The sequence below is a fragment of the Lepisosteus platostomus genome, chromosome 17 (genome assembly GCF_059453375.1).
Source record: "Lepisosteus platostomus isolate fLepPlt1 chromosome 17, fLepPlt1.hap1, whole genome shotgun sequence".
Taxonomy (NCBI): Eukaryota; Metazoa; Chordata; class Actinopteri; order Semionotiformes; family Lepisosteidae; genus Lepisosteus; species Lepisosteus platostomus.
In genome coordinates this window covers 22051368-22078912 of record NC_142627.1, presented here as the reverse complement: position 1 = coordinate 22078912, position 27545 = coordinate 22051368, and the positions used below count along the sequence as shown (strand labels likewise).

The 27545-nt window shown below is 44.1% G+C and overlaps 4 protein-coding genes across 7 annotated transcripts in view; 2 read left to right on the top strand and 2 right to left on the bottom strand.

Moving 5' to 3' along the window:
- Positions 1–5187, top strand: part of cul9 (cullin 9) — a 41029-nt gene extending 35842 nt beyond the window's left edge. For 3 of the 4 annotated variants that reach the window (XM_088610294.1, XM_088610293.1, XM_088610292.1), the window contains 6 exons: positions 396–470; positions 756–866; positions 1387–1504; positions 1775–1908; positions 3224–3315; positions 3781–5187. In XM_088610294.1, coding sequence (XP_088466420.1) covers positions 396–470; positions 756–866; positions 1387–1504; positions 1775–1908; positions 3224–3315; positions 3781–4000 — 750 coding nt within the window. In that variant the 3' untranslated portion in view covers positions 4001–5187. The remainder of the gene's footprint in view (positions 1–395; positions 471–755; positions 867–1386; positions 1505–1774; positions 1909–3223; positions 3316–3780) is intronic. The other variant, XM_088610296.1, reaches the window with a different exon arrangement.
- A 466-nt stretch (positions 5188–5653) lies between these two features.
- Positions 5654–8820, bottom strand: dnph1 (2'-deoxynucleoside 5'-phosphate N-hydrolase 1). The gene is made up of 4 exons (XM_088610325.1): positions 8542–8820; positions 7191–7262; positions 6322–6432; positions 5654–5832 (listed from the first exon to the last, which is right to left on the bottom strand). Exons 1-4 carry the CDS (start codon positions 8681–8683, stop codon positions 5711–5713), a joined length of 447 nt encoding a protein of 148 aa, XP_088466451.1. The 5' UTR covers positions 8684–8820; the 3' UTR covers positions 5654–5710.
- Positions 8821–9387: 567 nt separating this feature from the next.
- mea1 (male-enhanced antigen 1) lies at positions 9388–13308 on the top strand. The gene is made up of 4 exons (XM_088610323.1): positions 9388–9549; positions 10336–10671; positions 12181–12289; positions 12860–13308. Exons 2-4 carry the CDS (start codon positions 10363–10365, stop codon positions 13021–13023), a joined length of 582 nt encoding a protein of 193 aa, XP_088466449.1. The 5' UTR covers positions 9388–9549; positions 10336–10362; the 3' UTR covers positions 13024–13308.
- Positions 13309–13408: 100 nt separating this feature from the next.
- ppp2r5d (protein phosphatase 2, regulatory subunit B', delta) overlaps positions 13409–27545 on the bottom strand; it is a 30961-nt gene continuing 16824 nt past the window's right edge. Inside the window, exons 4-17 of the mRNA XM_088610312.1 lie at positions 26445–26644; positions 25716–25826; positions 25352–25444; positions 24424–24554; positions 23705–23764; positions 23503–23611; positions 23350–23403; positions 22465–22635; positions 22087–22214; positions 19836–19937; positions 19378–19450; positions 18871–18933; positions 18102–18218; positions 13409–17389 (exon numbers count right to left, since the gene is read on the bottom strand). Of these exons, the coding sequence (XP_088466438.1) occupies positions 17252–17389; positions 18102–18218; positions 18871–18933; positions 19378–19450; positions 19836–19937; positions 22087–22214; positions 22465–22635; positions 23350–23403; positions 23503–23611; positions 23705–23764; positions 24424–24554; positions 25352–25444; positions 25716–25826; positions 26445–26644 (1550 nt within the window). The 3' untranslated portion in view covers positions 13409–17251. The remainder of the gene's footprint in view (positions 17390–18101; positions 18219–18870; positions 18934–19377; positions 19451–19835; positions 19938–22086; positions 22215–22464; positions 22636–23349; positions 23404–23502; positions 23612–23704; positions 23765–24423; positions 24555–25351; positions 25445–25715; positions 25827–26444; positions 26645–27545) is intronic.

Below are 27545 nucleotides of genomic sequence, written 5' to 3'. Positions count from 1 at the left end.
TGGAGTTTGTATGTCCTCCCCTGTGGTCATGTGGGTTTCCTCTGGGTGCTCGTTTCCTCCCACAGTCCAAAGACATGCTAGTAGCTTCATTGACTTCTGGGGAAAATGGCCCTGGTGTGAGTGCATGCGTATCTGTCTCTGCCCTGCGATGGACTGGCGTCCTGCCCAGGGTGTATCCTGCCTTGTGCCTGTCGCTTGTCGTGATAGGCTCCCCCAGACTCTGAGCTGCGTAAAGCTCTTAGAAAAACTGCTTGGATGGATTGAGATGTTGATGGGCTCTGGACTTACTGCTAGATGCTTATCACATTGATACTTAGGCTTTGAGTAGTTCGGATCATGCAGTGAAAAGTCAGTATTACAGTAGAGTGGGCTAATGATGTCCTTTGTGGGAACAGGTGAGCAAAGCCGCTCGGCAGGAGAAGAAATTCCAGGATTACAATGAAAGATGCACTTTCCACAATCAGGCAAAGGTAAGGGATCTTTCTTTGCTGTTTCACTCTTTAAAGGTCAGCATCTCTGTTGTGCACATTTTAAGACTTAAATGGCCTTACAGAAGGCAGAATGTTTATAGCCAAGCGTTGTGCCAAACATGAGTTTCTGAGTCTGAATTAAAGCAAGCATGGTCTTTCTGAGCCCAGGCTCTGAAGGCCATTCTTAGAGGTCGATGCCCAGGGTTGGAATGGATGGACTGTATAGAAGTCTACAGAAATGAACAAGGCTGCAATTTTCCTTCTCCCGTTTTTATTCCCTCTCAGGACTTTGCCATCAATCTGGAGCACAAGGTGTCTTCCATCAATGAAGCCCTGCAGATGAAGTCCTTGACTTTCGTGATTGACGCCTGCAAGGTTCTGGCCCAGGCCCGCAAGGTGGGAGAACAGGGGGCCTGATTCGCTGCGGCCACAGGGGCGCTTTCCAGAGGCTCATTTCAGCCTCAGTATTGCTACATACCTTCCTCTGTCTGGGTTAAGTCTGCACAAGAGGTCATAAAGTCATGTCCTGTGACCTTTCTCGATCCTTACGGCAGAGCGAGTCTGTATGCACTCTGTGAATGGACACACACACGTTTACATTCAGACATTGTTTGAAACTGCCCTCTAGAATGCAAAGTTTGGGGAAGCAAAAGAATCAAATGAAATAATTTGGAGATCCTGATAAGTAAATGTATGGAAATCATTGTTAAAAGAAAAAGAAATTATTGGTCTTCATCTGATTGGTACCGATGAAATTTCTGCGTCGATCAAATTGTTTGAATACAGCAGTGCATCTTCACATTATTAAATTGGTTTCTGTCTTAAATCCCATGCTTATGTGCTTCAAAGCTACTGCTTAGCATAAGGACAACCAGAACAAGACTAGAGGTGTGATTAATGTCACTGGGGTTTCCAGGTGCTGGCCTATTCGTGTGTGTATAGTTACTACAACCAGGACACCGAGAAGATGGACATTATGGAGCAGCAGACGGAGACTCTGGAGCTTCATACTAATGCTCTGCAGATACTGCTGGGTGAGTAGGGAAGAGACGCCCACATTCTCAACAGAGCTTTGTAAACTGACACCCCACTGGGTTACTTGCACATAATAGTTGTTCTTCCACAGTTTTATTACAGGAAAACCCTACAAAAGCTATCAGTCTATCCTCATGGGGTCCTTAAATCTAGTTTTCCCAAGTCACCTAGTGTGCTTTTGAAGTCTCCATTGTTTGCAAAAGCGCCCCTTGTTACTTGCTCTGAAGTGGTGACTTGTTCACCATTCATACCTGCTTTCTCCCCTCCAGAGGAGACTCTGCTGCAGTGCACTGATCTGGCCTCCTGTATCCGACTGCTGAAGCCAGAGCACCTGAGCACAGGGCTGGAGCTGATCCGCAGGATTCAGGAGAGGCTGCTGGCCATCCTGCAGCATTCCACACAGGTAAGTGCTGCTGGCCACACAGCTGCCTGCTGATGGCCAGGCTCGCAGTACATGCTGCCCCTGTCTGCCCGTTAAGGAGTCAGCGTAGAGCAAAGGTTGTAGCTATCCATTTGAGAGTAGGTGTCGTTCAGATTGCTATGGTCCTTTTTGACAGCCAACACCAGATTGCTGGATGATCATCAATCATTGCAGTTGATTGGATTTCAATAAATCTAAAATTCTAAAAGAAGTGCCAAAGCTGTCACTTCCGCCTGTTTAAACTTTTGTTGAGGAATAATTCTTTGAGAAATAATAATAATAATAATAATAATAATAATAATTGCTTACACTTATATAGCGCTTTTCTGGACACTCCACTCAATCGAAATAGCCCCAATCAAACAGCAACATTGATTTCAGCAGAAAAAGCAGATGGTGATGTGTATGTTCTGATCAGTCCTGTCCTAGGTATACTGTATAGTTAATTAAACATTTTATGGTTTGCTGAATACTGTTCCAGTAATTTAGAATGATGCTAATGCTTCCAGGTGAACTGGCAGTTTTGACAGAGGTGCAAGCCCTGGATGTATTTAATGTTCTGGTTCAACACTCTTCATATTCAGGAATATCAGGCAGCCTATATCAGATAAGACCAGTGAAGTGCATTAACTGATGAACTCTTCGTCCACTTCAAATATCATCTAAGATGACAAAACTGTGGAGTGGAGTAATAAAGTGAAGTCAAGTAATTTGCACAAGATCAATAACATTGCTGCTTAAGGAAGATGTACAGACTCTTTATATTAAGGCTCTACGCAAACTGTACTTCACTGTATTAAATGTATTCACGTCTAGTTTTCTACACAGGGCAGCTCTGTGTCATGAAACCTGATCATTTAAGATGCATTTGCTTCAGTGGTATTACCTCTAAGAAGATGTTCTAATCTGTCAGTATTAGCACTGCTGTGTGTGCACATGCTGCATTTGTTTTTTCGAGGTGAATAAACTATAGAAGTAAAACGCTATCTTGGACTCACAAACGCTGATGAACCAACTCTATATGACTTTCTCTTTCTGCACAATACCAGTGCTTCAAAAGTTGCTTGACACTTCAGCGAAAAGGCTGACTTGGGCTTTCCTGCAGTCCGGCTGGACTGTTCTTACCAAGGTGAAATCACTGGTTTGAATGCGGTACAGTTATAATCCTCTCTGGTCAGCTATATTGTTCCCCCTAAGCCAGCCTCCTTGTACCTGGCAAGTGACTTTTGATCCAAGCGGTATAACAGAAGTTATATATAAATAAGCACAGAGGCCTGTTTCATGTCTTGAATCGCAGGACTTTCGAGTGGGCTATCAATCGAAAGCAGGACCCGACCAGGAGGCGGCACAAGCTTCCAATATAGCTAACCAGTCAGACTCGAACAAGGAGTGAGTATCAGAGGGGCAGTGTGCAGAGGACCGAGGGGAATCGCATGCTGCTTCGGCCTTCAAGCTTAGCTGCAGTATCTGCTCTGTATGTCTGAGGAAGACGGCATGGCTGGAAATTAAACTCCCTTCTCTCTCGTTTCATTAAAATGTCATTGATGATAGATTAGGCTATGGTATCTTTTTTTGTTACCTTAGATCACTTCTATTTCTAATCTGAAAGCCTGCCTGAAGGTTTTAAATGGCTACTTTTTGGCCCTGTAAAATATTCTGATGTAGTGGCCTTTACTCAATCTGTATATTCAAGACCAACACTGATGCAGTCTATTGCCAGACTCCCTGTGCACTTACTGTTTGCCAGCTTCTTTGGAAATGCGCATTCTAACACATCGCCACTAGGGGGCGCACAGGGCGGCACAGAGATGACGGTGATGACGGTGCCCGTCGCTCGCTCTCTCCCTCTGGCAGGAAGAAGTCGGATGGCGGCTCGGACTCGGGGGACTCGGACAACAATAACAACGGCGGGGAGGAGGGCGGGGACGGCGAGGAGGAGGACGAGGAGTACGACGACGAGTACGTCCCCGAGTGGCACGAGGACTACGACGAGGACGACATCGACGAGGACGACTTCTTCTCCGACGACGACGAGTCCGAGAACCTGGAGAGGGACTTCAGCCCCTTCGACTAGGGCGGCGCCCGTCGCGGCCTCCGCCGGCACCCAGCCTTCCCTTTCACAGACACCTGCAGCTATCGCCGACTGGAAGCGCGCTCCGGGAAGGCTTCTCGGGAAGGAAAATCGGATTCAGGTTTTACACAGGGGCCTAGTCGAGTCCCGCCAGCCCTTCTCTCGAAGAGACGATGTTTTGGTCTTTCTGTCACCTTCCCTCTTTCTGTTGTGGTTTGTGGTGAAAAGTCACTTCATTCCTTATTCATACCTGAGATCTTCTGAAGGTGGTTCCAGGAGTGAAACTGGAATCCTTGGGAACCGGATGTGAATGTATTTCAAGTGTACTCTTAAAGGAGGTGACTGAGATGACAATCGCACTTGAATTTGCCACTTCGCATTTTTCTGATTCAAAGTTGCCTGAACTTTGACTAGAGACGTTTGTTTGTGTAAACACTTACTTAAACGTGAAAAGGAAAACATTTTGCAACAGATAGCTCCTGCAGAGTCCTTTTCTACATTTGTTTAGCTGAATTTTTTTTTTTTACAATTGCATTGCCTTTTTTAAATTTGGCCATTTTTATTGAAGTGCAGAAAATTCTATGTGAAGACGTCCACCCCTACAGGCAGTGAAAGAGCTAAATCAAAGCGATCAAAACAGTGTATTCTGTCCAGACCCATGTGAGAAATGTGCATACTAGTTTAAGTATTTTTAAAGGGCTAACCTAGAATCTCAAAATGACCTGTGTAAAACCTGACCAGGAGCAAAGCAAAAGGACAAACAGGCTCAAGGTCTCAGAGCTAAGAGCGCACCAAAGAGAGAAGAATCTGATTTTTAAACTGCAAAGTCAATAATGTATCTGTCACATCTACCAAGATCTCACTGCAATAATTGGAAATTTACATGGCTTATAAAGTACATTCTTTGCAAAGCAGCAGCTTGTGTAACTTGCTTCTTGTTTTTTTTCTGAAAAAAAGGAAATAATACAGTTTTTTGAACATGTTATATGTTCACTTATCTAGAGAAATTTGTTGAAAGTTATCTTGCTTTGAGTTGGAATTTACAGGTTAGTTCTAGCAGAATGTTTAAATATCCTTATATATTCATATACTGTTCATCTATAATGTTCTATCTTTCTGGGGAAAAAAATGAAAATGAAAATTGAAGTTATGCAACTTCAGCTTACTAAATAAAAGAGCTTTTCTGCTAATATCTTGTTTTTGGATCTTTCTAAATACATGGGTACACTCTGACCCTCCGTGGTCTGTGAGCATTTTCTCGGTAAAACAGTCAGGAAGGGGAAATGAAATTAAAGACATCGAATACACTAATATACTGGTTTTAAGAAGTAAAGGAAAGATGATAAAATACCATTGAATTAGAATTACATCATATCAGAACTGAAAACTCATGGCAGGGTTGCAGTAATGCCATGATTCGCCCAGTAGAATGGGGGGACTATAGACGACACCCCGGAACCCCTATAGAAAGCCACAAAACCAACACGCCAATTAACCAATTAACCCATGCCAACCTGCAGAGAACATGCAGATTCCACACAGAAGGCATCCTAGTCCACGATTGAACTTGGGACCCAAGAGCTGTGATGCTGCAGTGCAGAGCACTATACGATTAATAATTTCTATTATTAATAGAAAGCACCACAATACACCTGGTCAGAGCCTGGTCTTTACTGGAAGCTTGGTTTACAGAAACTTGACCACAGCGCAGCTTCAAGAGGACAAGCCGGTGGCTGTGAAGTAGTCCTCCACGGTTGTCTCGGCCTCCTCCTCCGCGTAGTCCCGCACCTGGAACCGGGAGCCGTCCGCTGCGCCGCGGATCATCGCGGACAGGACTGCGGAGAGAGAGAGCGCTCAGGCAGGGACACGCCTCCACACGCTGCTTCCTCTGCCATGCTGGACAAAGGGCCTCGTCCCTTACGGGCTTAAAGAAGACTGGTGTTGAGCCCTACAGCCCTACACAAGTGCTTTGTGTCCATTGAGCATGATTTTGCTTTGAAATGCCTTTGCTTTACAAATAAAGATGAAAGGTCTAAAGGTCTCGGTTTCTCATAATTCAGCACATCGCCCCTTAGTTTCAAAACCCCCTGGTATTCATTTCAGTAAAGTTGCAGAGAATACTCATGGGCTCAGGACATAAAAGACCGACTTGAATATGCAGACAAGCTGTTATGGACAGCTCGCCTATGGTAAAATAACGGATGAGATTTGGGACGATAAGCTAGTTTACGATCCTCTGGCACCACTGTCTCTTGGAAAGAAAAACGATTATTTTGCGTAGTAGAACGCTTTAATGGGGACGGGCGTTTTCACACATACTGCACCTCGGCCCGAGGAAGGTCGGAAGAGGCACAGGACCCTCTTGTCCATGGCTACAGCTCTGCCCAGCTCGTATCCCACTCCCAGCGAGGGCTGCGTCACCTCGGCCACGATCACTGCCAGACAGACCGGGGTCACACACCACGGGCCCGCGGACAGACCGCAAGAACCTCTACTGCTCCTCTTCTAGATTTGTTAATTGAAGCTCACATTAGAAACAAAACAATTACCTCTTTATCCTTTGGACTAAGTTTTCCAGATTAAGGGCCTACCTCTCTCTTATGCTGAAAAAGTGGTCCATACCTACAATTTATCAGGAGAAGCACCTTACTGGGGTGTCTACTGCAGTAATAAGCTTCACTGTGTGCAGAATTCTGAGCAGCCTGTGAACATGACTCTTGCCTCAGCATCCCATTCCCACCCTATGGAAACTGCTTTAGCTTCCTGTGAAACTTAAGAGCGGATTTTAAACATCCCCTGCTGATATACCGAGAGGCATTAAGACCACCACAAATCAGTATGGAAAACCTCAGTATTCCCCTCAATATTTAAGGAACTGAACAGTCTGTCCACAGATGGGGATTAATTCTATGAGTGCAGCATTTCAACAGCGATCTATCTGACCAGGCTCCAAACAACAGGTGAAAGAGCCTTCTTTTGTGCTACTCTGGAACAAGAGTCTGATTCACTGCCTAACACCTACCCAACTGTCTACTCTCACTACAGACTCTGCCACCGTTTAAAGATTTTAATGTAGAATTTATTTTACTCTCCATTTGATTTGGTCAGTTTACTGCAGGATTTTGCACTACTCGACTGCTTTATTGTTGGTGTCTTTATTGTTGCGGCTGCTGTAATGATCGGATGGCCTCACCATCAGCCTGCTTCAGCCAGTCGACGTCTCTGTCGTGGATAGCCTTGTCTCCCTCCAGCACAGCGTCTTCCCCTGGCACAGCGAAACACAGGACAGAGGGCCAGTCAGTGTGGAGGCACAATGATCCCAGATCACAGGAACCTTTCACTATACCCAGACGCCAGCAGGGATCTCCAGCTCTGGCCCTGCAGAGCCCAGTTCAGCAGCTGTGGAAGGTCACCACCGATGAGAGGTTACTAGAAGAGGCTGTTCTGTCCATCTGGCCCATTTAATAGTAGCTTATCGATCCCAGGACCTCACCCAGCTGTTTCTCGAAAGAACCCAGGGTATCGGCATCAATCACGTCTGGGTAGCTTGTTCCACACTCCCACAACCCCTTGCAAAAAGAAGAGCCTCCTCCTCTGGATTGAAAACGTGCCTCCACACAGTCTACCCTGGTGCCCTCTGGCTTTTGTTCGGCAGTTCGTTCTGAGATATGGTCAGTGAAACACGCGATATGAGTAATTGAGGGATCATTTAGGACCAGAATCTCTAAATCGATCAGATTACTAGCTTAATTCATCGATCATGCACAGATGTTGCCGATCTGTAAAGCCCCTGGCTTATGGGACCCTCCAGCTCCAAGGCTGCGACCTCTGATCAGAGGGTCCAGGTTGAGATGAAGTTTAGTTGTCCTTTACGTCATGTAATGTGATTGCGCGGTCGGTACGTCAGCGATTTGTTTGCAGTCCATAATCAAAGCATTCATATATTCTAAACACCATTAACGAACCGCAATACGTTAAATGCAAACAGGCGTAAATAGCGTAAGGTTTTCGCAAATTTAAAACCACTCAGTTCAGTACCGTACAAAGTAACCTCGTCATATTTTATTGTACGCCTATTTATATCCGCCCTTTCGCTTCAGTTTAAGTGTTACTCGATTCGGATTAAGGCACACACATTGCAGTAATTAATGGAAGAGCGCACTGGGAGTAACTATGACGATAGACACTTGAGCAAAACCTCACCTTAACCGAAAACGAAAAGTTCACCGAAAGCTTAACCGAACAGTTAAAGCTTAACCAAAAAGTTCACCGAAAGTTTTTTTTTTTGTTCAAAGGAAAATAAAGGAGCATCGTCTTCATGCTCGCACGCACTGCTGGAATCTACACACCTGCAATCTGGGCTTTTATCAGGTAGCCGTTAGAGATGGGAAGCACGCAGAGAAAACACCAACCACGTCAAAACAAATAGTTCAAACAACTATGCGGACATGCGGTTCGGTGAAGGAGAGGAGTAGTGGAGGATGGAAAAGTAACATTCTCAACACGGGGAATCAACAAGAAAGAAAATATAGGAGGGAAAACACCTTTTTCTGACAATGCAGCGTGGCTGACATGCTCCGTCAGAACGGTGCCGTACTTCTGCAACTTCTGCACAATCTTCTGGTAGACTGCCACGTCCTGCCTCCCTCCCCGAATGCTGCCACAAAAGTAGATGTTCAAAGCCATGCTGCTTTCAAAGGATGCGAACCCGATGTAACTCCGGCCCTGCCTTAATTCGGGCCGGACCCCCTCACTCGGCAGCTGAAGCGTCCGGTTTCAGTTGTGAGGGTCAGAGGGGCCTTCCGTCGCGCCGCACCACAGCGCCACCTGGGGGCGACGGCGCAACACCGCAGCATCAGACTGGCCTCGAGGAGCAGACGGGTCTGACACGGGATCATGTGTTATGATGGAATTGAACCCGACTAGTATCATGTCTTTAGCACAGAGGGCAGGCAACCCCTTTTACTCTTATGTCAGGTTCTGCTTTCAGACACAAATGAAGACTTGAAAAAACACAGCTCATTTTTCAGCGCTGGGCCGTAATTAAACACTTCCCGAATGCGGTTTTAAAATGAGAAGTGTATGTTTAATGCACATACTGTCGGGAAAGCAGAATATAAAAATAGTAGAATAAAAAATAATATAAAGGAATGAACAAGAACTCCGTGTCGAAACTTGCAACATAAGCCTTATCGGTGTAGCTTTCATGTCAGAAGCAGAAATGACCACAGTCTACGTGTCTGACACACCAGTGAGGTGAACAGTTTTTCCAGTGCTCCCTTGAGCCCTGGCTGAAGACCCAGTGTGTAAAGAAAAGACAGCTCTTTTAGGCAATAACTCATATAAATAGGGCTCTGCAGGGCTTTGTGTTGGTGCAGGACGCTCCAGATCCGTGTCTCGTTATAGTGACGTATTGACGCTGCGACCGCCTGCGGCCCATTTCCGGGAGATACAGGAAGTGGGCAGAGGTGTCTGTGTGTAAGGCGATGGAGAGACGGGGCTCTTAAGGATCTTTGAGCAAACGTTTCTCTCGTATCCGAAGAAAGAAGCAGGTAAGTCAACTCAGCTTCAGCTTGGGGGGGGTACTAAGGGGGCGATTTTTATGTGTGTGCACACAATGTCAGCGTATCAAGTTCAAAAGCAAATTGTGCCGTATGGTTTAGGTATTTGTCAGCTTTGAGCGTAGTTACATGAATCGAATTGCCTGTTCGTAAAATGTTCGTTACTAGATGTGACTGAAATTTTACTGCTGGTGGTAAAAGAAACGATTATAATATCCTTGAGAAGTGTTGGCGAAGATGCTGTCAAGTACATTTCTGAAGTCGCGAGTCCCCTAGTAGACCCGGGAGAAGCCTGCAGTCATTACTGTTCGGTTGCCGTTGTAGGGTAGCGTCTAGTTTCCTTACAGAATAGCGATTTCACTTACTTAATATTCAGAACAGAATATTTTCGTCTTACTGTTGTCAAAGTGTCACTTATTTTGAAGTTAGTTGTATCACAATGGTGTTTCTGTAGGCTCAAAAAATGCAGGACTTTCTTCTAGAATGCCACCGAAACAATGGCACAATGCAAATAATAAGTACTTTAAACAAAACGGAAGATGTATTAGGGGAAGTGGGGGGCTGTGATGCGAGGGGCTGTCGGATCTGGGAAACAGACCCCATCTGGAGTGGCTGCAGCTCCCTGGTGCAGGAGTGTCAGACCTCTTGGTGAAGTCACCTGGGCACGGTCAGACGGGTGGTCCCAGATAGGAAATGGGGGTCAGGCCGTGCTGGGATCTTGGGGAGTGCCAGCTGCTGCAGCCCCTGACCTGCCGCCTCGCGCCCGCTGTGCTGCAGCTCCGGCCCCGGCCCCGGCGCCTGTGCATGGAAGTGGAGAGAGCCGCGGAGATGGGCCCGGAGAGGATCTTCCCGAGCGCGGAGGAGGAGCTGGGGCAGGAGCGGCTGTCGGACGGAGGGGGGCTGGAGGCGGGGGGCGAGTGGAGCAGCGAGGAGCCCGAGGAGGACGAGGAGGCGGCGGCGGAGGGAGAAGACGAGGATGGAGCAGGAGGAGGGTATTATTACCAGCCCTTGAACCAGGACCCAGACTCTGGCTTGCCCAGCTCTCAGCAGACAGACCAGCCCGAGGAGTCCGGCCCTTCAGAGCCCGTGGAGGACATACAGGACAGGATACAGGTACTTGTCTGGCACGGCAGGCATGCTGAATGAGCGCTGGGAGACAGCGGAGTCTGCGGGCTGCTCTGCTCCTGCCAGCTGAGTGGCTGCAGTCTGTGGAGGAGGGCGATGGGGTGACGGGCTCAGTGTGGCTCAGTGGTCAGCAGCCTTTTTGCATCTCCTGCTTTTCACTTTCCTTAAACAGATGAGGCAACTGGAACATCTCCGGTAATTGTGGTGTTCACCACTGATGTGTTTTGAAATGAAAAGGTAGCCAAGTCTGGTGGTGCCTTTTGAATGATGCCTCATGATGGTAGGCATTAGTTTCAAAACTATTATCTTTATATACATTGCATATACATACAAATCACACAGTGTGGAGGACTTCTAAAAACTGTTTTACAGGCATTGGGGTGTGCCTCCACCTGTCTATTTTCTAAGCTCTTCATCCAATTCAGGGTCGCAGAGAAGCCAGAGCCCATCCTGGCAAGTAATTGGTGCGAGGCAGGATACACCCTGGGTAGGACGCCAGTCTATCACAGGGCAGATACACAGATACGCACACAGGGCCAATTTTCCCAGAAGCCAGTTAACCCAAGTGTGTGGTTTTGGGCTGTGGGAGGAAACCCACACAAGCACAGGGAGAAGGTACAAACTCCACACCCACGAATTGAACCCAAGCCTTCAGCGTCACACCCCTCTGCCGCTGTGCCAGCCCCACTGCAGGCTTCTGTCCCCGGATGGGACGAAGTGTCCAAACAGCTCTCTTCTCATGGACTGTGTGCAGACAGCCCCAGGAGCAGGCTTGCTGCAAAATCTTATCTGTTGAAGTATTCTTCTGGCAGGTTTAGCGTGACATTGGGTTAACTGCTGTTTGACAGGGAGAGTGAGAAACCGTCCTTGCTGTTCAAATGCTTTTTGGTCAGCTACACTGGTGCTCAGGTTTTTTTTTTGGAACTCTTAAAATTGAGGGGTGACGTGTGAAATAAGGGAATGTCACTGGGGATGGAGCATTAAGCATGTCATCTGGAAACACTGATGCTGGTGCTTTCATTTTCACAACACAGACTCCCAATGCTCACGTTTCAGTATGGAGGGCAGAGGTCTTGACAGCTTGTCAAAAGAAGAAGCAGCACTGTCCAGTATGAGCCTTTACATTGGATAAAGTTGTCTTCTCAGACGGAAACTTGGCTGGCCATGTTCTAGAGGGTGAACTACAGCCTCTAATATTAGAAGCACATGAGCCTATAACCACAACACTGTTTAACAGGTTTGCTTTGTCTCACAGGTGTGTCCAGCTGTTGAAACTATCAACCTTTCTGAAAAATCCTTTTCTTTGCATAAGTTTTGAATTCTGAAACCTTTAGTGTTCCCAATGCAATAAGCACAGTTAGGAGCCAACATGAGGTATAGATAGGAATTTGTGGTCTTGTGACTCATAGAGGTACAGTTAGTTTTATTTTGGCAAGGGTCTGAAGCAGTACAGTCTTCCACCTGCCCTGTGACGGCAGTTTCCTGTGTGCTGTTCAGGCGATGGGCCTGTTCCTGCCCCAGCCACCTGCCCCCGACAGTGACGAAGAGGAGGACCCTGAGGAAGCAGCCGCCCAGAGGAGCCGCAGTTCCATTCCCATGGACGCCAGTGAGTTCCTGGAGTCCTGCTCCACGTCTCCCAGTGCTCCATCCCAGCACCAGTGTCGGGTTTCCCAGAATGCAGTATTCAACTCCACACGGGACCAGTTATTTTGAGGGTCATTATGAGCACATAAAGTGTCATAAAACACTGGCACAGTGAAGAACACAGGTTTACTTTAACCTATTCAAAATGGGTGATGAGCATTTTAAGAAGTTTGAAAATACAGCTATGAGGCTTTAAAAATTCTATATTTAGAAAGTAAAACCATTTGGTTACCACTTTTTTTGAAGTCTAAAAAGCCACATCTCTCCCACAATTATGGTTTGAGGCCACTTGAATTTTTACAATTAATCCACACATGGAAAACCAATGGCTGGATTAAATAAAATCAGGGAAGCAATTAGGAGATAGTTTCAACAAAACAATTAAATGTAAAATGTCAGTGCCTTGTTATGTTTTCCTGCATGAAATAGGAGAAAGTCTGGTTGTGATTATAGAGTATGCACGCTATTCGTATACGATGCCAAGTAACAGAAGAGTTTCTTCAACTAAGCGTGCGTCTCCTGCCTTCACTAGCCCACGTGGAGCTGGTGAAGAGGACCATGGCAGCGGTCAGCCTGCCCTCGCTGGGGATCCCCCCCTGGGCCCAGGAGATCTCAGATGACCAGTGGAAGGACATGGTCCAGCGGACACTCCAGTCCCGGGAGGCGTCTGCCGGCCTGAAGCTGGACCGCAAGTGAGGGCAGCCCTGCGTCCTGCGCCCAGAGCCGTGGATGACGTTCTGTATGCCCAGCTGAGTATACCTTTATGGCAGTCTTCACTACAGCCGTGTAAAGTTTCTTTTCACACGATTAACTCTACACCCTACTCTCCAAATTTCAGACTGCCCCTTTTCAGTTATGTTCATGATCATTCTTTAATTCATATGTAGTATTTTTTTTAATTCTTCATTTTTTCAACGTGTTTATATTTCAGTGATGATTTTAATAAATGCAACAGAATCTAAAATAAAGAATGTAAGGATATTCCTTGTGGATGCATTTTCTTTGATATGGTAGTCTGTTTAAAGATGAATATTCTGCTTTTTTTCATAGCATAGCATTTTTTAAAATGCACACCTTCAAGTTTGTTTCAAGAGACTTTATTTTGTTCTGTACATACATGAACATCTGTACAAAATATGACATTTTCATACTATGTAATGCTCTACCTAAAGTACAACATATGTACATATGACCTGGAAAGCAGCTTAATGTTAGTGTCAGAACTGGGGGGGAGTTGTGGTAGTGGAGAGACCCTTAATTCTTACAGCCCTCTAGGCATTATGCTCAGCTCAGCTGCTGGACAAAATGAGCACCCTGTCCTCTCCTCTGGTTCCCACAAAAGGCTGTCCACACCAGACTGCTCTGAAGGACACAGTTTCTCAAAATCTGCTTGAAGGAATGTCTGAGAGGGCTGTTGGACTCGGGGAAGCAGGGCAAGGAAATGGAGTCTGCTTGTGGTAGATGAAAGCAGTAACATTTATCGTGGTTGTGTAGACAACAGCCCATGTTCACTGATCTTTGGTACAGCCCAAGACGAACATGCTTTCTTTATAGGTAAAAGATGTACTGGTCACAAGACACCATCAAAACTAAGACTTTCAAAACCTATCTGTACCTTATAGTAGAATATGAAATGTAAATACACCATTAAAAAAGTACTATGACATTGTATTTAAAAAGCTGCCTGTTCTATAGTAACTGTGTACTGTTTTGGAATGAGGGGGTAAGTATTGAAAACAGAGTCTTAAACCTAACCAGCCAGATAATGGTTCCACAGTTCCAATAAATCAGTGCTACAGCCCTATATATTCTGAGGTATTCAGTCATTTGATCCAAATGAAAAAGCAGATATTTGATAGTTTGTAAACCAAGTAGAAAAATAAACCTGACTTCCTCTTAGCTTTACAGTAACAAAACAACTAAGTGACCAGTTCATGACTGGGGAAAAGGGAACCTCAAGCCATTTTAGGATCAAACATGTTTTCATGCCTTATACAGAAATGCCACTTTAGATATTTGCAAAGTTGAGTAGTAGTACAGTGTATATGGTCACTTTGTCCAGCAGCTGCCCTCTGAGAGAAGTGTTCCCCACCGTTGGAATGATTAGAAAGAGAAGGAGAGAAGCTCAAGTTCCAGACCCCACAACAGAAAAGGGAGATCGTGCAGCAGGACAGGGGAGAGGAGGGGAGGAGTCCAGACCAGGCAGGGAGGACAGGAGGAATGAGGAGGGGGACTGCAACCCTAAGCAATATACATTACAATATACAGTACACAAATATTCGCAACAGTAACTGCAGGCTTTCTTTTTTCTTATAATGAGCCTGAATAATAAGCAAATCTCACCTTTTTACTTTCGTGTATATTCCTAAGAGGATTGTATAGCGCTCCCGTACACCAAGTGCATGTTTTAAATTGTTTTTTAAATATTGCTTCGGCACCATAAAAATGTTGTTCACAATCTATGACAGAGTCTAAATAATAAATCACACAGGTTTTCAAGGGGCTGGGTGAGATGAAGAGATTCCCTATGCTTGCAACGGCAATTACTAGTTTGTTTCTAAAACATGAGTCAGCATTTTCATTTCCAGTGACTGCAGCCTTTGAAAAATTAGGAACAAATCTGTAAGTAGTATAACTTAGACACTACACTCAAAAGGTACAACGCAGGCAGTTCATGCCTTCAGAAAACAAACAGCAACCAGCACATGCTTTGTACATGGCACTGATTCCTTGAGATCCAGTTGGATCACAAAATAGTTCCACCCATACTGTATGACAACTCCCTGTCTAAGCGTTAGTACTAATGCAGTCTGTCTACACAAGCTCAGCTCCCTTGCCAAGCACAAAATCACCGGACTGAATTGCTACACAAAACCCATTGAGACACAGAACAGAAAGCTAGCCCTCCAGCTGTGGTGAAGCCAACAGCTGCTAGAGAAGATGACCGCTCTGCTCTTGGTTAGAACTGAGCCTGAAGTCTGCTTGCCAGAACATAAAATAATGCTCAGCATGGGAACAATTGCTTGTTCACAATGCCATTCTCTGCATAACCAAAAATAAAACTATGAAGGCAGTTGATATTTTCACATCCTTTAAGTAAAAGCCAACAGCAAAGCCAGTATTTCACCTTTTTAAAATTTGGCAGATTGCTCGATAATAGTCTTTGTAGGTGACAACATCGTTGAAGTGTAAAAGACATTCTGCCTTCACAAATGTTAAATTATTAAAACGATCTTAAATGTAGCATTTAGAAAACTGTAGATCCACATGGCATCTCCTTTTGCACAACCACTAGATGGCCACATTGGTTACAGTCATAATCTAGAATACTTAGTCCATATAAGGAACTAGTCCCAAAACCAGAGCTAGTCCCATTCATCACAGCAACAGATACCCCAGAAGATTAAATTGAGCACTAAAGCATTTAAAACAGACAGCGATCAAGCTAATGTACAAGCTCTTACTGTACAATACCATGAAATCTATCTACATTAAGGGCAAGAATGCTAGCTCAATAAAAACGACTTATGAGGCGTCTCTAGCACAAGGAGGTAGCTGTGACTAACAGGTGTCAAGAGACCATGGGAGGAAAGAAAACAAGGATCCTCACAACTGGGGACACTATCTGGTGCTGAGGTAGCAGCCATTACCAATGGTGACACTTTCTAGTGCTTTTTCCACTGTCCTTTGGACAGCTTGAATGAAATTATAGAACTGAACACTAAAGGCGGAGAGGATGTTGTAGACGGAGTACAAATGACTTTAAATGTAACACTTTCCAAAAAAGGCAGATGGGTATCAAAGACGTTCTCACTATAATTAAAATACTATGACGTCTGTTCAGGAGGTCACGCCTGTTACACTTCCTGAGTCTCTTAACTACCTCTAGAACTGGCTGAATTCATCATACCTGATCTTTCTAATCACCTGTGCACAAAACCCAAGAAAATAATGCCAAAACGGATTCAATACTGGAATCTTTCACAATATAGCAGAAATTCTTTAAGCCCTGATTCTTCAAACCATTTGGAATGAGTGTATTGACATTTATAGCATCCAGGAAGGGAGTATGTATACTTGTGTTCCTCCAGCTCAGAGCCAAATGACTGCATATATTGCCCACTGTCACATGGCCTTAAAATATTAAAAACTGAAGGCTCAAATCCCGTCATTCAAGATTCTTTCAAAATGATGCAATAAAAAATCATCCATTTTGAATGGAACAAATACAGTACAGGTAGCAAATGGTGGAGTCTTTTCAACACAGGCTGCTACACAAGGAGATCTTTCAGAAACTCGGCATAGAAGTGCAATACTTGAGGTGAAGGCAATGATTCAGAAAACTCAATCTTTAGAAGCACAAAACCAAAATGAATTAAACCCAATGAATAAACTAAACAAGCAATGGTACTGCCTCTTTAAAAGAGAACATTACACATTTGGATAAAAATAGGGCTACTATATATGTTCCTGGAAAAAATGTCTACAAGTAAAATGGATAGCTTAAAAAAAAAACACAGTGAAGGAAGCCTGCGTTTTTAAGTGCTTTTAGTTTCTTCAATACTAATAAAGTGACAAGTCTTGTTACCTACTAACACCTTCTCTTCAGAGCCTTACAGTGGCTGCAGATTTCCTAGTCAGAGGCTACACTCAATGAAAGGGAAAAAACACAAAGAGTGGGAAAAGGAAAAAAACATGAGGAAAGAGACACAAAAACACTGCTGACTGATTTTTTAGGATCTTCTTTCCTTGTGACCCAGCATGGTATACCAATGTTCTATTTGTGTGCGTGCGCGTCTTGTCTGTCTGGTGTGTGTGCGTGGGTGAGGATGTGTGTGATAGCTAGGGTCTTTGCAGACAGGGCTCTCCAGATGGGTGGAAAGCATTCGGGGTGGAGAGAGGGGAAGTGGGAGGGGCTCCCTAGTCAGAGAGCTTCCTGATTGGCTGTCAGATACTCCTCTGCACGCTTGTGGGCCTCCAGGGCTTTAATAGTATACACATCCTGCGGCAGCTCCGACTTCCGGCGCATCAACACCTTGTCCTTCTTCATGTCCTTGGTCACCTGACACACAAGAGGGGGACATTCGTCAAGCTTTTATTCAAAGGGGAAAAAGAACAGCTGACAACTACTTGTGTAAATGCAAAAATGATCCAAATTACTATGCATCATCCAAACTGAAGCTGAAAAGTCCGGAGGGGTTACAAACAGGGCAGTGGATGGCTGTGCATCAACCAGAATTTTCAGAACCCAAGTATAGTTATATACTTCAAATAAAATAAGCTATACACGTCATGCACAAAACTATGCATTACAGGGACTTCACAGAGATAAGTGATGATTGTCTGCAAGTGCTACTGACGCACTGAAATCTAATTTTACAGTAATAGTATGGTTCTGCAGCACTGGATAGTGATTGGACGAAGCCAATTACTATTTGTATCCACTGTTCAACAGCTGCTCTTAACTCTCACCGTAACCTTAAAGGACGGCCATTTCAAATTCCTGTGACTGTCATATAGAAAGGCAAGGGGTGAAACAACAGCATGAGCTTTAACTCCAGCTGTACGGGCTGTTAGGAGTCTGGCTGGCAAAACACAAAGGCAATGCAAGCCAATACCAACTGGGAAAACCAGCTGGCTCTGCAAAACCGCTCCATGTTTGCCTGCCCAGGCCTTAACAGGGGCATAAATGAAACTCCACAACAGCAAAGACAGCCAACAACAGTCAAAGAGACCCTCTCATGGGAGCAGATGCTCTGGTGGCAGTGAATTACCTGTGTGGCCTCAGTTTCCACAGTTTTCTTCAGCAGCTGGATATCCTCAGCAGTTGGGGTCTCGGTCTCCATGGAGTATAAAGGCATCAGGGCTGAGCTCTCACTGTACATCATGAACTGCATGGAGTCACAACAGAGACAGTGAGAGGCAGCACCAGCACACACGCCCTGTGTGTTCAATTCAGAGTCCCGATTTCCTCTGCACGTCAACAACCAGAAACGTATTTTAACCTCGCATCCAGACGGACAACACAACACCTGTGCTTATCAGAAATTAAAAATCTCTGTGATCAAGATACAGTGAGTCGCCTGGCCAGAGTGTGTTTATAGGAGCAGATGGAGAAGAAAGGGTAGGATGTCATGTGTCCTCTATTACATGTGACAGTTTAAAGACCGCGTGACAGTGCAAGCAAAAAGAGGAGTTAAGATGCTACTGTTATTATTAAAAATGAACAAATATCCAAACTTATGGTTTTTGTGGGCCACCATCAAAAAGTGCATCCATTTGTTGCTAACCAAAACGGGTAAAAATTTATTTTGGCAGAATCTTCAATCATTAATGACAGCTAAAGTTTATTTTATTTTAAAAAGCTATTTTCCAGTCAAATAAAGAAGTTAGTTTTCTTTGGCTTGTGTGGTTTCAGAATTCAAGCTGCACTTGAGGTCTTTCGTGCCAATGCAGTCGTCATATTTCAAACAGTGTGGACAAAGGCACGTCCACGGGGAAAAAAAATTCTTAATTTACTTCCAGAAGAAACATACAACTTGCCTCATCTTGAGGGTGAAAACCAGTGACACATCTGGAGGTCATTGAGGGATAAATCTTTGCACTCTTCCAGGGGAGATAGAAAGAGAGAGACAGCAAGATCATTTCCGTGTCTTAATCCAAACCACATCAATACACAGTCAGGCCAGCTCGCACTCTCTCAAGCTCGTCAGAACAAGAAAACCGCAGCCACCACACAAGGTTCATCTACCGTATCCTCTTTTCACACTTAACATTATTTTACAACAGCAGAAATGCTGTACACTGTATTCACGACAGACACAAAGGGCAAGAGATTAACAGTGATAATTATATTGCTCAGCAGCAAGAAGATCTCTATTTAAAATTAGCAAAACAATGAAGTTCCTTACACTGCTAACACCCCCAAATTACACCATTAATTGACAGAAACCCTGACAGTGTAATTGCAGACTAACTGCACATACAAGTTGTGATACTATTCTTCCCAAGTCTCCTCACTTAACGGGGCAGCGCTCTCACTGCTCTGACCTGCGGGTTCTGGTGAGCCAGCTCTTCAATCTTGTGCCAGATCTCTTCACGTTCCTTCAGTTTGTACTTTTCTCTGAAATTGAAAAGCACGAAAGAATAATATATGGGTATCAACGAAACTGGAAATTTCAGAACGAAATGTTTCAGACAAAGAAATGGCTACCATTCAAACTTTGGAAAAAAAAAAGAGATTTTATTTTCTTTGGTGGACAAAGCGTGAGTATTTGCCTTTACATAGAGCACATCAATTAAACAGTAGTGCATTTGTGCTACACTCAATTTGGCTTTTGGCACTACAAGTTATTTCAAGAACATGAAGCAAAATAAAAATAATGCAGCTTCCTATGGAGTCCAATCACACAGTGCTGCCTGCTCCAGCATGGTATTTTTTTCTCTGACTCTAGCTGGATGCCTGCTGGGTTTGTACAGTACAGGGGACTCCTGTGGGCGGAACTCACTTCTGCTTCTCTGCTTTATACTGCTGTGTGCAGTCATCAAACAGCTTCTGATTCATCTCCATGAAGAGCTTCAGCGCATTGTAGATGAGCCCATGGATTGTCCTTGATAGGTAAGGGAAAGAGGGAACTGTTAATCCAGGAGTGCAAATAAAAACTCACCCAAGCAAAGAAGGAAAGAAGGATGAAAAAAACCACAAAGCTGCTGAACAAACAGCTGCTCTTGACAACAGGATTGTAAGAAATCGTTTATCATCTCTTAAGAAAATCACTCCATACATAGTTTTTACCTTTATAATTATTTCTGTGTTTCTTGCACTGCTTTTTCATTGAGACCAATGTTTCATCCTAGTGTTTTCATACTCTATCAGCCTTGATCAGAACATTTTTGTGTCAACTTCAGCACTGACCGACTTGTTTGAACTACGGGTGGGAACGCCGTGTGAGAGCTGGCTGTTTTAGGTCTATGAAAGGGTGGCACTACGGAGGGTAGGATGGCGGTGGCGCTGCTGCCTCTCTGCTCCCGGTGCTCGAATCTGTCGGCTCGTTTTCTCCCTGCCCGCCGGGTTTAGCCTCTGGCTCATTGCAACATCTCTACACATGAAAAAGCTACTGAAAATGGATCGATGGATTTAACTCTAAAACTATTACATATCAGAATACTCCATCCCAAAAGCAACAAGCACAAGGCAGGGTATACCCTAGACGGGACACCAGTCCACTGCAGGGTGGACTTGCAAACACACGCACACACTCACACACGGGGGCACGTTTCCACAATGAGAACACAACACGACAGGACTCAGAAGGCAATGAACCCCCCAGTATGTCTTTGCAAAGCTGGAGGACTGGAGCACCTGGAGGAAACCACACCAACAAGGGGAGAGAACATCCTAAGTCCACACTGATAGCTTCAGGATCCGGAATTGATCAGTGGAACAAGGGCTGTGAGGCAACAATGCTTACCACTGTGCGCCCATCCCACCCCCCTCTGAACACTACATGAGTAATTCCATCAGGACATACTGAATTAATGCAGTACACCCTTCTATCACAGGATCCTTGACACCACAACCTTAATACTGCTACCAGCATTATTCTTGTTTTTTTATTTCATTTTCCACACCAGGTTGGCAAGATGATAACTGTTCTCAACTTGATTACAGCGACTTACCATCCCGTCAGCTGTGAGCCACAGAACAGCTGTCTGGACTTAAGAAACAGTGCCATCGGTAGCTACTGTTACTACTGTGGTGATGCTGGTGTCCTGAACAAAACTTCACATTCCTAAACTAATCACAAAATTTCATTCAGCATCTATGTTTATGCTGTATCCCATAACATTTTTTTCCGCGTTTTAACCAGTAATGGTAAACATTCCTGGATAATTTGTGTGTACCGATATAGTGTATTAATAATAAATACTCTGTTCGCACTGCAAAACTGTTTTAAGATTGGCAAAACAGAAGTGTTCTTAAAAGAAGGCAAAAAGATGTCACCCCTCAACATGCTGCACGCCTCACAATAAGACATAGGAGTAATTATTGTTTTCAACCTTTAATGCACAGCCTGAGAAATACCATGCTGCAGACGTAATGCAGCAAAGCAGCAACTTTTCAAACAGCTGCCACGCGCTGCTTTTCATGAATTCACTTGAAGATGACATTACTACTTTACGACACGAGACTCTTAACACAGCACAAATAAAGAAGTTAAGCACCTGCCTTAAGCACCTACCCATCATCAGAAAGTTGGAAACCAATGAGAATCACAGAAGCTCCCACCTGTCACACTTCATGAATACACTGCTCTATTTGTTTCACTGAACATTCCTCCCAGTCCTCAAAAAGAAAATATTGTTTTGAAGGACAACACAAAAGCTCCCATTTCCTCCCAGTCCAAACTAAGTCCAAAGTAAGTTAAACATGGCAGGTTAACTAGATTCTGGGAAAACTGGCCCTGATGCGAGTGTGTGCGTGTCTGTTCGTCTGCCCTGTGATGGACTGGTGTCCATTTCAGGGTGTACCCTGCCTTGTGCTCGTTGCCTGCTGGGGTAGGCTACAGCTCCCCTGTGGCCCTGAATCAGAAGAAGTGGTTAGAAATTGGGTTATTTAGTGGTGTTTTACGTATATCAAATGACAGATAAATACAAACGTAGACATTCTCAGCAAAAAACCGAAGTAATCTTTATGCTTCAAATAGGGGTGAGGTGGTGCATGAACAGCTCTTGACACAAGACAAGAATGATACATACTTGTTCCAGTGGCTTTTAGAGTTCTTGTATAGGGCTGGGAACATGATAGGAAGGATCTTGGCTGCATTATCACTTATCAAGCTCATGATATATTCATTGTTCCAGTAATAAAGAGCTCTCTCTGCCACCTGAAAAACAAACAAGAGTTTTACCCACTAGTTCTGCCTGGTTCTCAGAGTGCGCATTTCACACCGGGATCAGAAAGTTTATCAAAGACAGCCTCAATAATTACCTCTCCAGAAAATTAAAACATAATAAGAATGAAACAAAATTCATGTTATTTCCCAACAACCACATTTTGAATGGAAAACTGCACCCTGCACCTCAAATGGATATTATATACATTTCACAACCCAAGAACTCACCATCGTACCTCACCTGAAAATGTGGACTTGACACACACTTGGCCAGCTGTCTGAAAAGAGGTTCCATGACTTTTACAAACTCAGATGGCTCTATAACATCCAGGATCTCTTCCAGTTCATTGAGGAACATCACTTCCTTTGGGCTATGGGTCTTTGGCCAGAACTTCAGCAGGCCCATAATGACCTGGGGGACATGCGACTCATGAGTCAAAACTTCAAGGCACTTCAAAAACAGGATAACTGTACCACAGAGGGGCTATTGTATGCACCAACAGTTTGCTCCAGACAGACTTAATAGTCATGGCCAGAGAAAAATCTGAAGTTCACTAATGCTTAGTTTTACATAACCAATGAGGAAAACAGTCCGATCTCTGTTTGCTATATTAAAATAGTAGACAAATGATCCTATCCAGTCCTATCCCAACTTAACCTTTTCAACTACATTATGACTTACAGGGTAACAATCCCTGAATTCTGGACATTTGATGCTCTCATTTTTAAACGCACTGATCATTTAGCAGGAACCACTGTGTCTGAACACCACTGGCACTGCACTGAAAGCAAAGTCTCAGTAAAACGTCTTTCATTTCTGTACTGAACAGTCTAAAAGTCAGCAAATTTAAAATAAAACTAGCAGAAACTTACAGAGAAATCCTTGCTAGAAGGCCAAGGTAAAAATACTTTAGACAAACATTAGTAAACATTTAATTAAAAAAAATAAATCACAAAATAATACATGGTCCTGCTTAGATTTTGATACATCTTAGAGAAGCCACAAAAAAGAAGTTTGACTTCTGCACCATTCAAAACACCCAAACTGTAAAACTGACCAAGTGACTTAAGGTTTTAAAGACCTCTCTTATTCCAATGTAACAAGCTCACAGAGATCTGTACTTACTGGTTCTGTTAGACTGCTGTCTTTTTCCAGAAATTGCACCACACAGTAAGCCAGCTATAAAAAAAATGAACACAAGCTGACAAAACTGCAACATCGGAAAATGTACAGTACTCTGTTTACAGAAATTGAGCATTTTAAAAGAAGTGTTATTACCTGTGGGTGGTACACACTAAGTGATTTCACTTTGTGCAATGGCAGCAATACTCTGATCAGGAACATTTTATGCTCTTCTTTCAACGGTAAAGCAAAACCATTGATTATACTAGAGAAAGAAAGGAACAAAAGAAAAAAAGTCTGTAGATGTTTTTAAAATTTCTATTTAATTTTTTAAATCAGGAATGTCCATACTACTCACCTTCCTAATATTTCTAAGAGCTCCGCAATTCCATTGTGATGCTCCGTTTCATATATAAATCTAGGGAAAAAATATGTGCAATCTATTGGTTGAAAAATGAAATTAAAAAAAACACAAACACATTCATCATTATCATTCTAGTCTCAAATCTTCTCAATCTTAGCCCAGCTCTGCTGGAGTCGTCAAGTCTTTGGGAGGTGGGAAGAAACATGAGCACCCCAAGAAATGTTACTAAATATACAGAGAGCATCCAAACTCCACACAGAAAGTGCCCTGGCCCATGATCCTAGAAAGAGCTATGAGGCACCATCACCATCCAAAATGCCACTGTACCAACCTTCCTTTTCAAATCTTACTACAGCACGTTTATTTATAAATTATTTTTATCAATGAATGTCTTCATCTTTCCAATAATTTGCTTAGTTGATGTTCAAAAGCGGAAAGGCTCTTCAGAACACTATTTCATACTCCACAGAAAAAATGTCAATGTATCATTTTTTCTCTGGCAGGACAGAGCAGCGAAACCTTGTTCTTTAAGCACTGAACAGAAGCAGGCTTAATTAACATCCCTGCCAACATGTTTTTATACTGGACAACTCCCTACAAGGAGCCATATATTATCCCTAAAGCAATACATCATGAAGCAAAACTACATGCAACAAAACAAACCGTACCTCACAATTCTAAACATCTGCTGAAATGTGGTGCAATTTTCTTACCTGTAGAATATATTATTGATCTGTCGTCGTATATATGCTCTCAGCCCCAGAAATTTGCCATAGATCCTGTGGAGAATGGTCTTAAGGAAATCTCTTTCTCTGGGGTCTTCACTATCAAATAACTCCAGTAACTGTCATGGAGGATGGAAGATGGAAATGGGAGATCAATTCCTCATACAGTATTGCTCAAACATGACTGAAATATGAGGGTGTAGGTACAGGTCTAACCATAAACAGCAACAAAATGCTCAGATCAATTTGTAACACCATTCAGATCAAACATCGTTACTCCACAGCCTCCATACTTCGAACCCCTGTGATGCTATCAAAAGTCAGCAGATAAGAGCCATGTGGGAAGACAGGGAGCAAAGAACAGTGTACCCTTATGTATGCTAATGCATAACAGTTTTATTCTATTCTCTGTATCACAATGTAATACAGTGTGATCAGTGCCTGAAGACATGTACAATTGCTGGGGTTACGGGGTACTCAAAGACAACTCCCTCTTGCACGTTTCACCTTGACTATGCAACATAACCACATTAAAAAAAAGTTCAAACTTGGTTAATGTATCTTTAACACTAGACATCGAGGAAAAAAACATTAAAAAAAATTCCTGTTTTTTTGTATTGCTGCCAACACAGTGACATTATCTTCCAAACTCCATGAGCAACATTAACACCTCCTTTCTTAATAATAATATCAGCCGTAGCACAAATAATTCAGTGATCATGCATAACAAATTAATCCAAATCCAAATTAATTTTCTGTTGTTTTATATGAATCAGGGACACAGCAGTGCACTGAATCACGTTAGAAGCTTGATTTAAACACCATTATCTAAAAAGTGCCTTAACAGCTATAATATTTAACAATCAAAGTTATAAATGGTTTCAGAAACTATTAGAACAAGATTAACAATACTTACCGACAAAACAAACTTTTGGTCAATGTGTTTTTTTGCAATGTTTGGCTGGAAGTCCGGTGATTCCAACAGTCTTAAGAAAAATTCATATACAAGCTGAAAAAAAAACATGTTGGGACCACTGTCAGAAGGCGACACAGCATACATGGGCTTTTGTCCTAATGAATTGCGCTATTACTGCAGATGCCATTAACCTTCATCATAAAAACACTTAGAGAATGATAAAAATAAATGACGAGAAACACACAAAAAAAATCCTTCTGGACCACTTACCTATACCCAGCATGTTTATTACAGAGTTGCGGAATTTGTTTATTCTAGTAGGATTGTTCTACAAAGTAAACACTACGGAAAGGGCCCCGCCCACCTGGAGGTGTGGCCACGCAGCTTCCAGTGTCGGCTCATCCTCCTCGGGGTCAAACTCCGCCCCCGTCGGGTTAGAGGAAGGGGGGAGGGTCCTGAACAGGTTCGCTGAGAACTGGCAAAACAAAATAAAAGAAATCAGAAAAGTTCAAATAAAAACATTCAGACAATGGTACCTTCTTAATCAGCTGCATTTTACATATTCAAACACCTAGGATGTTCTGAAAATAAGTCTTCTTCTACCGATAGCCATGAAGCACTGTGTAGCTTAAGTAACTTAACTGCTTGGCTGCACATATCTATGTCCCCAACTTTGTGCTTTCTGCAAAGGGAAGGGCTGACGTAAAGGCTCCCAGGCCTCTCTCCATGATCAGGTCTAGAGCGGATCAAGCAGGGCCAGTATTAAAATGAAAGAGACAATACCGCTGGCAAGAGGAGCACAGAAATATAGGACCCACATTACAACCAGATGCAGCTGTGGCAGCTGGACATCAACTAAAAGAGGGTCACATGGAGAGCAGGTGTCATGAACAGATCTGTCTCAAGTGGGAATTCAGCAAACTGAATTTCCTCTCAAACACACATGTGAAAAAGAGCGGCTGTATCATGTGATGCAGACAGAGGAGGGTATTGCCTGGAGTTATGAATATTTTTTTTCAGCTGATCTTCAACTACCCTCTTACTGAGTAGCCCCTGCAAAGATCCCGGCAGCTGTCCTTGAGTCTGGCCTCACCATAGCAACAGCCTCGGGGTAGATGGCCTCAGTGACCACATCGCGGTTGTGCGTGATGTACTCCACCATCTCATTGAGGCCAGCGCGCTTCACCTCCTTGTACTTCAGGTCGCTGAGGGGGTCGGAGACGAAGTCGAAAAGCACGCAGCACTGCCGCAGTTTCTCCACGAAGAGCTCCTCCCTCTCGTGGGGCGGGGTATCTGCACAGCACAGCGAGGACAGCAGGAGAAGGAACAGGTCGACACGGAGCTCAGCCACTGCCTGCCGCCCACCCCGAACACGAGGTAAAGCAAGAGGCGGTACTGCTTCCCGCTAGCCGGGAGGCTGGTTTCTCTCGCAGCGTGGAGAAGTCCTTTCAGTACGCAACACCGTGCTCATGGATGACAGAACAAGTACAAGTGTTCTGTCGCACTTGCACTGAATTGTCCTTGCTGAGGAGGACCACACGGTCCCACAGCACTCACAAAACTTTTACAATGTGTTGCTGGCCTCACCTTTTCACGAGCACATATAAACAAGTGTTACATTACGGAAAACAAAAACCTCCAGCACCTCAAACACCAGCGACCTTGACATCCGTCCGTTCGTGTTCTCTCATTACGAAAAAGCAGGGGTCAACCAGTATGATTGTAGTTCAATTCATACGGCTCACAGGCTTTATAAAACAGCCAATTTAACCTATTTTCAAGGCTGTGGCACGAGCTCCTTCACCATCTCAGACGTGAGTTATTTAGATGTGGTGGGAGACAACACAGAAAGGTCAGCACAGCCTCCTGGAGGGGATGAGAAACAATCCGCTGTGAGGCAAAGACAGTCTGGAGAAACTTCAAGGTTTTCTGCACCCCATTGCTCAAAGCGCACACTGTCAAGATCACAAATGTCATTCCAGCAGACAGGAGTCCTGAAACCCGTCCGATGCCAGGCAGGTGAAATGGGGCGAGTGTGAGGCACACACTCAACACAGTCCTGGAGATCAGCTGGCACCTGCCACTGCTTCACAGGGCTCGTGTCGCGGACGAGCCAATTTCAACATGACAGGCTAAGCTCCAGGCCAGCCATCCGTTTAATTGAGGCTTTAAACTAGCGCCTGCAAAATGAGAA

What these genes read in the sequence shown, in the direction of transcription:
- dnph1 (XM_088610325.1), bottom strand. Translation starts at nt 8,683, where the DNA reads ATGGCTTTGAACATCTACTTTTGTGGCAGCATTCGGGGAGGGAGGCAG. An exon ending in CGCTGCATTGTCAGAAAAAG is followed by an intron (nt 7,263 to 8,541) that starts GTGTTTTCCCTC and finishes TCGCTGTGCCAG; the next exon opens with GGGAAGACGCTGTGCTGGAG. An exon ending in CTGGCTGAAGCAGGCTGATG is followed by an intron (nt 6,433 to 7,190) that starts GTGAGGCCATCC and finishes TCTGTCTGGCAG; the next exon opens with TGATCGTGGCCGAGGTGACG.
- mea1 (XM_088610323.1), top strand. Translation starts at nt 10,363, where the DNA reads ATGGAAGTGGAGAGAGCCGCGGAGATGGGCCCGGAGAGGATCTTCCCG. An exon ending in ACATACAGGACAGGATACAG is followed by an intron (nt 10,672 to 12,180) that starts GTACTTGTCTGG and finishes TGTGCTGTTCAG; the next exon opens with GCGATGGGCCTGTTCCTGCC. An exon ending in TTCCATTCCCATGGACGCCA is followed by an intron (nt 12,290 to 12,859) that starts GTGAGTTCCTGG and finishes TGCCTTCACTAG; the next exon opens with CCCACGTGGAGCTGGTGAAG.